This window comes from Podarcis vaucheri, assembly GCF_965113315.1.
Source record: "Podarcis vaucheri genome assembly, chromosome: 13".
NCBI lineage: Eukaryota > Metazoa > Chordata > Lepidosauria > Squamata > Lacertidae > Podarcis > Podarcis vaucheri.
This window is the reverse complement of record NC_138751.1, coordinates 53,550,734-53,565,016: the sequence shown is the minus strand read 5'-3', so window position 1 is coordinate 53,565,016 and position 14,283 is coordinate 53,550,734. Positions and strand designations below refer to the sequence as shown.

At 41.5% G+C, this 14,283-nt stretch overlaps 1 protein-coding gene and 1 long non-coding RNA gene across 6 annotated transcripts in view; one reads left to right on the top strand and one right to left on the bottom strand.

Moving 5' to 3' along the window:
• Positions 1-14,283, bottom strand: part of LOC309516374 — a 105,690-nt gene that overhangs the window by 11,109 nt on the left and 80,298 nt on the right. The window lies entirely within an intron of this gene.
• Positions 1-14,283, top strand: part of GALNT1 (polypeptide N-acetylgalactosaminyltransferase 1) — a 56,842-nt gene that overhangs the window by 18,450 nt on the left and 24,109 nt on the right. Inside the window, exon 3 of the mRNA XM_082194921.1 lies at positions 1,386-1,560. Coding sequence (XP_082051047.1) covers positions 1,386-1,560 — 175 coding nt within the window. The remainder of the gene's footprint in view (positions 1-1,385; positions 1,561-14,283) is intronic.

The window sequence follows — 14,283 nt, the reverse complement described above, 5'->3', positions numbered from 1 at the left end:
ACTTCTAAAAGATATAGAAGCTATTGCACTCCGCTGGAAAGAACATTACCAGCATATCCCTAACTGCAACTCCCCAGTAGAATCATAGAATCATAGAGTTGGAATAGACCACAAGGGCCATCGAGTCCAACCCCCTGCCAAGCAGGAAACACCATCAGAGCACTCCTGACATATGGTTGTCAAGCCTCTGCTTAAAGACCTCCAAAGCAGGAGACTCCACCACACTCCTTGGCAGCAAATTCCACTGTCCAACAGCTCTTACTGTCAGGAAGTTCTTCCTAATGTTTAGGTGGAATCTTCTTTCTTGTAGTTTGGATCCATTGCTCCGTGTCCGCTTCTCTGGAGCAGCAGAAAACAACCTTTCTCCCTCCTCTATGTGTCATCCTTTTATATATTTGAACATGGCTATCATATTACCCCTTAACCTCCTCTTCTCCAGGCTAAACATGCCCAGCTCCCTTAGCCGTTTCTCATAAGGCATCGTTTCCAGGCCTTTGACCATTTTGGTTGCCCTCCTCTGGACACGTTCCAGTTTGTCAGTGTCCTTCTTGAACTGTGGTGCCCAGAACTGGACACAGTACTCCAGGTGAGGTCTGACCAGAGCAGAATACAGTGGCACTATTACTTCCCTTGATCTAGATGCTATACTCCTATTGATGCAGCCCAGAATTGCATTGGCTTTTTTAGCTGCCGCGTCACACCAGCTGCTGAGGTTCCCAAACAAATTCTGCAAAAATAAATTAGAGATGAGCTTGCAGTATCTCCAAATCTGGGAGAGTTGTGCACAGCTATTAGCCAAATGAAAAACAACAAAACCAGCAGACCTGATGGGATACCTGCTGAAGTCTTCAAAGTGGGCAGAATTGAACTTGCACAACAACTTCACAGCTCATCAAAAAAATCTGGGGAAATCACAGTCACGTATGGACATACATCGTTAAAACCGTTTTCATGGAAGACAATCTTATTTGGTTACAAGTGATCGCCAAAGAAGAGGAGCTTCTTAACATTTATATATTGGCAGGCAAACTACTTGAGTATCTATTATGTTTCCATTTTGTTAATTTGCTTTGGCATTTTGTTTTCATCTCTTCATCTTCTCCAGTCATATGCGTGTCATAATCAGTATGTTATTTTACAACGGTTGTTACAGAATAGCCTGTATGCAAAATCAGAGTTATATAAGCTTGCTCTAGAGAACTGATGCTTTTATTTTCTATCTCATACAATTTTAAACCAAATTTTCTATTTGCTTCTAAAATGTCTTTCCATTTAGTGGATTTTTAAAAATGGTGTTACTGTAACTGGGGTTATACCAGTGTAAGTACAGATGTTAGGTTTAACATCTTTTAAATACTTTTTTTTAATACAAACATTTTTTTTAGTTCCAGAACTTGTACAAAAACCTCATGAAGGCCCTGGAGAAATGGGGAAACCTGTTGTCATTCCTAAAGAGGACCAAGAAAAAATGAAGGAAATGTTTAAAATTAACCAGTTTAATTTAATGGCAAGTGAAAGGATTGCACTCAATAGATCTTTACCTGATGTCAGATTAGAAGGGTAAGTGCATTTACACTGCTATAAAGGTATATTTAGTTTTAAATGGTCTCTTTGAATTATCTTATATAATCATTAGTGTTGGAAAGAGCAGCATTGAAAAAGAGTCTCGGAATTTATTTATATATTACACTTTCTGTATTTTTCAGTGTGAATGACACTTTAGCACCAAATCAGTATATGAAGTATCTTAACACTGGAGTATTTTCCTAATATGAAATTTTTGAGGGAAAATAAACACTTTTCCTTCTCTTAGTCAGACAGGAGGAGGACTAGAAGAATTTAGATTAGCTTCCCACAAACCTGACTTGTTTTTGCAGGCAGACCAGAGATCGTGTTTGAAAACAAACAGGTTAGTTTCTAAAAAGTTCGATTAAAGTTTGTGAAGCTGATGAGAGTTTGAGATTTAAACTATCTCAGATTTGCATGTAACAACATAGTATGTTTTTGGTAAGTGAAACTAAACTTCATACAAGTCATAGTCCTGGATATGTGAATGGAATAGGAGAAAGAGAAGAGCCTGAAGTGCACTTTGTACCTTCCTGCTTATGCCACTAGAGCATGGTTTAATAATAATAACAGCAACAATACCCCAACCACTGTGGGTAACTTCCAGCACATATAAAAACATAATAAAAAATCAAATGTTAATAAATTCCTGATACACAGCTGCCTTCAGATATCTTCTAAAAGATGTGTAATTCTTTATCTCATTGACATCTGATGGGAGCATGTTTCACAGGTAGGGCACCACTGCCGAGAACGCCCTCTGTCTGGTTCCCTGTAACTTTCCCTCACATTGAGGGAACCACCAAAAAGCCCTCAAGGCTGTACCTAAGTATCTTGACCAAAGTGATTTAGGGCTTTAAAGGTCAGCACCAACACTTTGAATAGTGCATGAAAACATACTGGGAACCAGTATAGATCTTCTATAACTAGCGTTACATGGTCCCATCAGCCACTCCCAGTCACCTGTCTGGCAGCAGCATTCTGGATTAGTTGTAGTTTCTGAGTCACCTTTAAAGGTAGAGCACATTACATTAGTCCAAGTGGGAGATAACTAGAGCATATACCATTCTGGCGAGACAGGGCGCAGGCAGATAGGGTCTCAACCAACATACCAGAAGGAGCTAGTAGATAGCCGCCCTGGACAAAGAATTAACCTGCGTCTGTGTGGACAACTGTGAGTGCAAGATGACCCCAGGGTTACGTACCTGGTCCTTTAGGGGCACAGTTACCCCATTTAGGACCAGGGGGTCCCCCACACCTGCCCGCCCTCTGTCCCTCAGAAACAGTACTTCTGTCTTGTCGAGATGATGCAGCCTCAATACACTGACTGCCATCCATCCTACAACTATCTCCAGACACTGATGCTCTAGCCATCTCAGCAATTGTTTCATCTCCCTCGGCTCTGCGGGAAACCATGGGTCCATCTGGGTTCCATGCAATTGGAGAGGGCAATTTGGAGTCAGATAGTTGGTAGCCCTGGTTAACTTTGCATTCCAGCAGGCCACAAGGGAATTGGCTGAAAGGCTATCAACATGGGATAAGACACCCAATACCACTCTCTGGAAGCCATTTGGATCCATTAAGTGGCAGGGGTGGACCATTCAAATCAGCCCCACCTCCCTTGAGGGGAAAGGTCACTGAGATGTCTAGTTGCACCAGGAAGTGATCTGACTATGGCACTTCTTTGGTTTCACTGGAACTTAGTGTCAGATCACCCATGTCCATAGACATAAACACCAGGTCTAAGACATGTCCACAGCTATGTGTTGGGCCAAACATGTTCAGGGACAGTCCCATGGAAGCCATGCTTTCCACTATCCTGAGCAGCCCCTTGTAAGGTCGTGTTGGCATGTATGTTCAAATCCCCTAAGACCACCAGTCTGGTGTCCCAAGGAGAACATCCAACATGACCTGAAGCAGCCGGGCAGGGAATCCTTGGTGCAGTGGGGAAGTCAGTACACCAATAGGAATCCTGTACTGCCCCTATTGCCCAACTTCCAGAACATACACTCAGAAAACGGGGTCTCCCCAATAGGAAGCCTGGCACAAGCTAATGACTTCCTAAAAATCACTGCACCCTGCCTCACTGCCCACATGACCTGGGTTGCTGTGCATAAGAGAAACCTGGTGGACAAGCAGCAGCAAGAACAGGCTTGTCTGCCATGTCCAGCCAAGTGTCTGTTACACATGCCAGGTCAGTTCCTCCATCCACGATCAATTAATGGATGGCAGTGGTCTTGTGAATCATTGACATGGCATTCATTGCACAGCAGCAGCTTAAGGTCATGGGGGTCACCCTTGCTGATACCTGTATCCTTCTGGTCAGAACCAGACCCGGAGGCAGGGATGGTCTTCAAACAACGACTAAACCTGCCGCCCTGGTAGTTACATGGTCTGGTCCTAGTGTAACTCCTTCTCCTACCTGTGATCACTGAGATCGGGTGTCTGAGTGCATTCCCTCTAGTAGAACCTGCCCCAGCCATTCTGTTGACTGGGGCCCACTCCTTGGCAGCCCTGTCCTTTCCCCCTTAAAACAAAATAACGTATACACCTAACTAATGTAAAAAGGCAAACTGGAAAAAAATGCAAGTTAAAAAAGTTAATTCCCAGGTTAGAACACTTTAAAACAACCCCCCACAAGCTGAAACTCTGTCCCCATTAAACAGAAAGTTTCCCACAGGGACTGGCATAATTTAGGGTTATGATTCTTCTCTACATATATACACATTTTCAAGACAAATGCATCTCCTTTCTCTAGAATGTATGTCTCTTCTTTATCTAAAATAATAGAAATTCATCTACTTACTCTGACATATGAAATCAAGAGTTGACATCCAGAAATTAACCATTATTTTCAGTGTCATACTAATTTCTTACTATATAGGAATCATGAGTTACTGAAAGCTAAACGCAAGCATGCTAGCATACCACTTAAGTTCAAATATTCATTTCCTCTATCTCCCAAGTGCTATTCAGATAATGCTTTCTATTTTTCCAGCAGAATTGAGACTTACTCACTTCTTGATTTAAATCTTATTTAGTGGAATAAGGTTCCAGTAACTTACTTTTTAAAAAAATCTTACCCATAAGCATGTCCTACAGCTCTTCCTGTATTGAAGAATCATAGGTGGAAGGAACTACAGATGATCAAATGGCACTTTTTGTTTCTGTTTCTCATTTTCCCAAACTTCAGTTTATTTCTATATCAGTTTGCAAACTTTTTACAAACATTTCTATTGAAAAATCTGTAAACCTTTTTGTGTGCATTTTCCCCAATACACATTTTTTGCAAGCAGTTTTCGCTAATGCAATTTTATACATTGTTTTCCCTAATCTCTGTATTTTTGTGCATTTTCCTCTGTGTTTTTGTACACATTTTTACATTAATTTTTTTTCATTGCAAAATTGAAAAGTACAGATTCCAAAGTATGTTTCATTTTGTGGATTGTTTTGAGAAGTGCAAATTTGGTTGGTTTGCATTAAAATGCGAACTGAATGAATTTCCACATCAACTCTTATTGTGTGGCACAGCCCAACCCTGATGGAAGCTTCTATGAACTTTTATGCCAAGATTGTTTTAACTAGATGTAATCATGAAATTAGGTGGAGTCAAGCCTGAGCAGAATCCCAGATTGTTTTGCTTATAATTCTAGAAGTCTAGAAAAATATCTTGTGATGTGTTCCTGCCTTGTCCATGAATGTTGCAAGTACCACAGTTTGTGTTTGAAGGACTCTTTGTAGTAGGAAAGAGAACTCACATGTGCTGAGACTTCATCAGTTGTGTCTACTCATGGAGAGAACTATATTGATAGCCTGTGAAGTACTGGTCCTGCTGCTAGTTAATGTGTGGTATTGAATCACACTGCCATGATCTCTGCCATGCTGGTGATACAACAAATATTTTCAGCTATTTAGCCATGCAGGTTAAGGATGGCTAAACAAAAACTGTTTTCCTACATAAATACAATTTGTAAAATATGTGTATTTGTGACTTCATCATCTCTGGAGGGAATGATCTTGATCTGTTGCCAGTGTTGCTAAGAGTCAGTGTGCCTCAGCAATACCCTGCAACCAGGGAAGAGGCGAGAACAAGCAGGAACTGTCCAGCCCTCCCTGCTCATTAGAACAGATGGTAGGCAGTCCTTGCTTCCTTTTTCAGGAATCCAACACATGGAACTTGCTTACATATGTTGAGTGTAATTGAGGATGGAAAATTTTAGACCTTAGAAACTAGACGAGTAGAATTACTTGCTGTTAGCTCAATAGCATATGCGTATTTTATAGTAACTTGAAAATTGCAATCAAGTACATGGGTTCCCAAATTGTGGCCCACAAACTGCATTTGGGGTGTTTGAAATATCATGCAGGATATATAGCACAGCATACTACAATTGCTGCAGCAGGCAGAGAAATAATAAAGTGGTCTGCTAAGTCCATGAACAATTTTTAAATCTGTGGCGGAAAGTTTGGGAACCACTGATCTAGAACTCCACAAATAATAATTATGCGCTTGCCAAAGCTTTGGTCATAATAAATTTTATATTAAAAACTTTGATACTGCATGAGAGTTAATGTTAGTGAAATGATATCTAGTGTGTTTGTTCCTGAGTTTGTTTTAGTAGTAGTAGAGAACGTATCACGTTGCATATTCAGAAAAGTTCTAGATCTTTTAATTATCTTCCACAATAGCTGTAGTACCTCAGCCTTTTGTTTCAGTAAATAAGTTTTCAAGGTTTTGTTTTTAGGTACCAATTTCTCATTAATTTCATATCTAAATTATTTCTATACTTTCCATGATGCTTTTAACAAAAAAGTAAGGGATTATATCCAGTGCTGTGCCAGTGGGTTGTGTTGATGCAGTGTGACTTTGGGGGCACAGAGGAGAGGAAATCAAAATTTGCTCTCCAATCCTGAAACTGATTCTGAGGGTTTTTAGGGAAGCTTGAGAGGAAGAGAAAGTTCCATTGGGCACATGGAAGTCCCTTGTGTTAGCAGAGCTGCAGTGTTGGATACAATGCAAGGTAATCACTTCAGCTTAGTCCTCAAGAACATGGAGTTCCTCTGTTTTCTGTATTGTGGAAAACAAAACAGTTGTATAAAAGTGATGTCTCTGTAAGTTGTTTGCATGGGGGAAAACCCTGTAGCATCCTCATCCATTTAGGAAAAAGACAAGCAAAGCATTTTTAATATCTACTAAACAATAAGCACTAGAAAAAGAAAAGGAAGACAGTGGTAGACCATATAGCTAATTTGTAGTGATTTACCTTTGCAAGATGCCAAAAGCTTGTACCTCATTCCTACGTATAATCAACAAATCCAGTCTTCAGCTGTTTGTAGTGGGAGTTTCTTTATCAAGTTGTAAGATCATATCAGATTGAATGGAGATTTTACTGCCTGGATTGAGCTAATTTATGCTGACCCAAATGCTTGCATCTTCATGAATTGAACAAGTTTTGACCCATTCCAAATGAATACAGGAACCCAATAAGGGTGCACTTTGTCATGATTAGTTTTTGCATTGTCTGTAGACTCATTAGCGGAAGCTTTTAGACCAGATAGAACAATTAAGAGAGTAACAATAGGGAGAGAAGAATTCAACATTCATCTTTATGCAAATAATGTAGCAGTGATTGATTGTAAAAGATCCAGAAAAAAATCATTTGAGAATGTACTTATGTTAATGAATGAATTTAGCATGGCATATGGATATAAGACTAATTCAACAAAATCTGAACATTGAATTAGTGAGGGCTTGAATATGAATAAACAGGTTAGAATAGCACCCTAAGTTTCCATAGAGAAACTTACTAATTAAATATCTGGGAATATATTAAAAATGCAAAATTTAGGAGATGTAGTAAGTATGCTTGCCCTTTCAAGCCACAGCAGTGTTGGGGGGCATTGCCATCCTCCCAACACAATCCAGTGACAGGGTGCCTTTTGGCAGCAGCGGCTGGCCTTTGGAGGCTTGCAGCCTACCTTGACAGCCTTGGCTGTGGATACAAGGCTGCCTGCAAATTGGCCTATCGCAGGCAGGCTAGGGGGCTGTCCGAGACCAAGGGACAGGCCCAGCTGAGCCTGCAGGCTTTGCTTGGATCTGTTCCTGGGGTATATAAGAAGGCTTGCCCCTGCCCCTTGTCCACTTGTTGCTAGATCTTCCACCCCTCCTCTCCTTGTATTCTGCTCTGTGCTTGACCTTGCTGTGGACATCATTGGTCATGGTATTTGAGGCTGGGCAGGAATTTCCCACCAAATTGGCTCTCCTTGTGGTTTTGCCTCCCTCATAGCAATCTTTACAACTTTGGTGGTTTAGACATTGGGCAAGTCTTGGTCAGAGGGGAGGTTGTAGCCTTTGCATGCCCCTCTGAAGGAAAGGGATATCCTGTTAAAGGAAGCTGGATGGAGCTGCTTTGGTCCAGATTCCCAGGTGGGGGCTAGTGCCATAGCACTCCAATCCCGTGGGGGGGGGGCATCCCTATTTGATGTAAGTCATAGGCCCTGCCCCACTTCTGGATTGCTTTGCTTCCTGGGCGTGCAAAGTATAATCATGACATATTTGTGGCAGAGGCAAGAAAGAAATAGTCCATTGGACCCAAATGGAAATTTCATGGATGGGCAAAATAGAGGCTATTAAAATGTTGGTGCTTCCAGAGATGCTTTCTTTTAAATCTTCCATTAGAAATAAATTATAAAATAATTACTAGCTGGCAGTATTATGTTTGGGTTAAGAAAAAGCTCAAAAGTTGTAAAAATGATCAAATTTTAAGAATGGTAGACTAGCCTTCCCTTCTTTAAGTAAATAATATGATGCAGTTGTGCTTACAAATTTACTGCAGTGGGGCCACCCAGACAGATCTATCATATTAGAACAATTCATTGTTTCAGCAGAATTTTAAAAAAAGACTGACACTACACAAAATTTGATAAGGGTATTAAATTAAATCCATGTACCAAATCTTTATGAGATCTTTGAAGTATATATAAACATAAATCAAGTCCAGAACTATCACCTCTCACAGAACTTTAACCTAATGAAGAAATATAGGAAGAGATTTTTTTTTGCGGGGGGTATAATATTACCGTATTTTTCGCTCTATAACACGCACCCGACCATAACACGCACATAGTTTTTAGAGGAGGAAAATCTGTAGGCATGCCACCCGTAGGCATTTCCTCCATAACACGCACAGACATTTCCCCTTACTTTCTAGGAGGAAAAAAGTGAGTGTTATGGTGCAAAAATACGGTAATTTATGAAAGATTCATGGACATTTTGAACATAGAAAGTTATTTAAAGAGGGTACTGTTAAAACTTGCAATCAGATTGTTAATAATATACAACAAAATTATCCTCTCTTTTATCAATACTTGCAGTTTAGAAATATAGCCAATACCTTCTTGGTAAGACATGGGCAGTTTAGAGAAAGGATAGAATTTGTAAATTTGATGAGAGGAAACTCATAAAATTTACTAAGCAAATTATACAAAATCATTAAGACTATTTATATAACACTTAATACAGGCAATCCCCAATTTGCCTGGGTGTTGCGTTCCTGGCACTCCCCGTGCATCGGGAGAGCATGCATAAGCCCACTTTGTTCTGTCCTTTTCTGTGTCCAAAATGACCTATGTGTTGGCTGTCGCGTGTTAATTGAACACACGCTAAATGGTGTACTTCTCAAAGTAAATGGTAGGGAGACGTGGGACGTGAGATGTTACTGGGTCAGTGGAGTTGGATTTGGCAAAATGTCCCTTATACAATCAGCTCAAGACCTAAAGCAAGTTTTTATTCGTCTTTTGTTTATTTAATACCATTATGACTCAGTCATATCTATGATACAAATAATTTATATTGGAGATGTAAGGCAGCTGATGCTGGAATGTTAAGTACTGTATTTTTCTGTGTATAAGATGCCCCCATGTATAAGACGGTCCCTATTTTTTAAAAAACTCAAAATTAAGGAATTAAGTTGTTTAGCTTTTTTGGGGGGTGGGGGAGGTCGCTTCTGCCAATTGCTCACTCACCTGCCAGCCACTGCTGATCGCTTGCCACAGCCACTGCCGATCGCACATCTTGCCACAGCCAATTGTCTGCCCGCTCACTGCCACCAACAGCCCACCCACTTGCCGCAGCCGCCAATTGCCTGCCCACCTCGCCACAGCTGCCAGTCACCTCCCAATTACCACACCCACAGCTAATCGCCAGCAAGCCTTGTTGCAGCCACTAATCACCCGCCCAGTTACTGCTGCCATTAATCACACGTCCCCCCTCTGCATTCACTATCCGTGTATAGGACGACACCCAATTTTTGTCTATTTTTTTAAGCAAAAAGCACCGTCTTGTACACGGACAAATACGGTGTATTTTGGACTTGCCCTAAGATTGTGAAATCTTCAGCTGGCATAGTAAAAGTTATTGAAGTCATAATAGTGTCTGTCAACGGATCCTTTAATTATTTGGGCTAATAAAGCATCAAATATTATTGGAAGTAGGGAATTCAGAGTTTATTGACAGTTGCTAGACTGATCATCTGTTGTATTTGGGAAAAAGTGAGCACTGGAGGAAAAATTATGGGATATTGTGAATATGGTTAAATTGATAAATATTGGAAGAGTCAAAGAAGGAAGACAATCTGATCTCTTTGTGGAAAAATTGAGTGTATTTATTGGTTAGTAGTATAATAAGGTACAAGAGAATGCAAATCCACTTAGATGATTGGGCATGCTATGAGCCAGTTTCAACAAGACTAAAAATTGTATATCCATGATGGTGTATTTTTATGTATATTCTATTTTTATCTTTCCTTTTACACTATGTGTGTGATATTCTTGGTGTATCTTTGAAGTAAAGGGTACAGCAAGAAAGGTAAGATTTATTTTTTAAAACTTGTATTTCCCCCCTTACCTTTATGGATTACTGTGGCATTGCTACCAGGTACAGCTGTAGCTAGCAAACTAGCCAAAGTTGGAAATATGTCACTAATACTACTTGGGGAATCAGTGGCAATACTGAATCAAGTACAGTGGTACCTCGGGTTAAGAACTTAATTCGTTCTGGAGGTCTGTTCTTAACCTGAAGCACCACTTTAGCTAATGGGACCTCCTGCTGCCGCTGCTACATGATTTCTGTTCTCATCCTGAAGCAAAGTTATTAACCCGAGGTAATATTTCTGGGTTAGGGGACGCGGGTGGCGCTGTGGGTAAAACCACAGTGCCTAGGACTTGCCGATCGCATGGTCGGCAGTTCAAATCCCTGCGGCGGGGTGAGCTCCCGTCGTTCGGTCCCAGCTCCTGTCCACCTAGCAGTTCGAAAGCACCCCCAAGTGCAAGTAGATAAATAGGTACCGCTTTATAGCGGGAAGGTAACGGCGTTTCCGTGCGCTGCGCTGGTGCTAGTCTGCCATGGTTTCCTCATCAAGTAAAAAAAATCACTGCTTCATGTTTTGACTACTACACAGTTTTAAAAGAATCAGCTTTCTACTGCAGTGGAGAATGAGAATGTATTTAATACTCAGACAGACTGGCTCAACTGCCAGAAGAAAGATTGGAAGAATGGACTCCACCAAGAGGTTTTCAGGGTGATCATAAACAGACGGGGTGCTTGAGTAAACAACCAGGTTTTAAGAACCAGAAGTGCCTGGTGCTTTATTGGTTCTGTGGTCAAAAGGGCTGCTTGTTTTCTTTCCCCCTGTTTTTCCAAGTGTCCTTCTTAAGGTGAGAACAGTGGGGATGGAGGTGATTCTGTTGGCTTCACGATAGCCACAGAGACCATGGTGTTCAGATCTTGCAGAGCTGGAAAGAGGTTTGCTCCTCTGCAGTGATACAGATATGTTGGCCTTACTTTGTGCATCCACATGTAAGGTTCTCCAACACTGGCACAAATGTCAACCAGTTATTTCCTCCTTTGCTTCTATCATAGATGGCTTTTATCTAGGGTGTCTTAGATCAAGGGCTCTGACCCAAGTCTTAAAAGGCATGTCAGACATCTTTATAAGCAGCACTCATGGCAGTTGCTCAACATTCCATATATGCTTGGCTCAAAAAAATTGGCAACCCCTATTGTAGGAGGGCAGGCAGACCACCCTTGAGTTCAGTTCCAGCAAGTACAAGGTTCATAACCAGAGTAGATAAATGATTCCATAAGAAACTCCTCTGTTCTGCCTTCTGACACCTTATCCCATCTCCTAATTCCCTGATTGGCTATTTGCCCCTGCTTTAGTAATTGTCCTTTGTGTCCAGGGCTTTTTTTCAGCTGGAACATCACTATAACTTAGCTCTGGCACCTCTCCAGTGGGCGCCATTGCCATTATAAGAGAACAAGGGATGTGTTTATGGTGACTTCCAGCACCTATTTTTCTAGAAAAATGGCACTGTTTTGTGCCTCATGTTGCTGGAGAATACTGAAGTAAGCCTTGACTCTGAGAGTGTTCTTTCTAGATAGGTCACAAAGTCTTTGACTCTGCCTTTTAAAGTATTTTTATATTAATTGGGTGTTACATATTTTGTATTATGAATTGCAGGAGTTTATTTGATGTAAACTTATGTGAGTAATAGGAACCAATTAGAAAGGCAGGATAAATGCTGTCTGGTCTATAAACACAAACAGTAAGGAACTTCATGGTAAGTTCAACTTTTCCGATTCCAGTATTGTTGGATCAGGTGCATACAAAGCACTGTGAATGGAATTTTGTCAGCCTAATTTAACAGCTGGGGCTATAAGTGCATAGGCTTATCAAATAAGTGGCAGTCAATGAAATCAACTATTGCAGGAGGCAACCCCCCATTCCCCCTTCTCACAAATCATGGCAAGCAAGGTATTTCTGAGCCCAATTCTAGTGCTGGTTTTCATCTTTTATAAACTCCTAATTGTTTGGGTCTTATCTCAGAGTAACTGCTCCTTCTGACCTATTGCCCCCAAATGGACAGGCTGCTTGCCAGTGTAACCAGTGAAACATGCCACTTGTCTTCTTGATGCTTGCCTGTCCTGGTTCATAATAGTGAGCAAGACAGGGCTGGGCAATGGGATATGTGTGTGGTTATGGACCTGGCCACTATAGCCAGTCATCTCCCAGTCTCAAATCTTCCATTCCTGGGCAAGGTGATTGAGCGAGTGGTTGTGGAATAATTCCAAGCATGTCTGGAGGATGAAGCCCATTTGGACCCCACCCTGGGACTGAAATTGCCCTTGTCACACTGGTCAATGATCTCTTGCAGGCCAGGGACAAAGGTGAAAACTTAACTGGTTCTGCTGGATCTCTCAGCAGCTTTTGACACCATTGGCCATGGTATCCTTCTGGACCATATAGGTCCAGTAGTACTGCTCCTTCTGGGCTGTATCCAGAAAGTGATGTTGGGAGATGAGTGTTCGGACCCCTGCGCTCTTAACTCCCCATGCTTTTCAACATCTGTATGAAACTACTGGGAGAGATCATGAGGGGATTTGGGCTGGGTGTTCACCAGTATGTGAATGATACCCAGCTCTACCTCTCATAAGTGAAGGCAGTGAACATCCTGTGTGAGTGTCTGGACGTAGTTGTAGGATGGATGGCAGTCAGTGGATTGAGGCTTCATCTCGACAAGACAGAAGTTCTTGTTTCTGAGGGACAGGGAGCAGGCAGCTTTGTTCTGCATGATGTTTTTCTCTGATCTGCAAGCCTTTCCAATCTCAACTGAGACTGAATCTAGGTAAAAAGGATCATCTCGCCTACAAAAGGGGCAGAATCTACTAATAGATGAAAGATGATTCAGGTGAAGGGAGAGATTCAGGCATCTTTTTAAAAGATACAAAAGTTCTAACTATCTCCCCCTATGTTCAGTGGGTGGTGTGGGAGACTCCATGGTCCTGAATGGGGTAACTGTGCCATTGAAGGACCAGGAGAGCAGCCTGGGAGTCATTATGGACTCACAGCTGCCCATGGAGGCACAGGTCAATTCTGTGTCCAGGGCAGGTATCCACCAGCCCCATCTGGCATGTTGGCTGAGACCCTATCTGCTGGTGCTCTGTCTCACCAGAGTGGTATATGCCCTAGTTATCTCCCACTTGAACTACTGCAATGTGCTCTACCTATGAAAGTGACTCGGAATCTACAACTAATCCAGAATGCTGCTGCCAGACAGGTGGCTGGGAGTGGCTGCTGGGACCATGTAACACTGGTCATAAAAGATCTACACTGGCTCCCAGTATGTTTCCGAGCACTATTTAAAGTGTTGGTGCTGACCTTTAAAGCCCTAAATGGCTTTGGCCCTGCATACCTGAAGGAGCATCTTCTGGAGACATCTGAAGGCAGCCCTGTATCAGGAGGTTTTTAATATCTGATGTGTGTTTGTATTTGTAAATTCTGTTGGAAGCCACCTAGAGTAGCTGCGGTGACCTAGTCAGATGGGCAGGGTACAAAATAAATCACCATCATCTACTAACAAAGCTATGCTAAATATCACATGTGAAGGCTTGATTAGTCTTTGCAAGAAACGGCGCCTTCTCTGTTGCTGACCTGGTATGTTTTTATATCCACCCTTAGATTTGTATGACTATCTTTTCTTTCTTTCTTGAGGCAGGTTAAAAGCTTTTCTTTTCTGTTCCTCCTTTGGTAGTTGAATTGTTTGATTCTGCTGTTCATATCTGATAGGTTTTTTTGTTCTTTGGTTTATATTTTCATTTTAAAGTTGAAAAGCAGTACAAAAAGTTATGAAAATCACCTGCTCAGCAACACTTGTCAC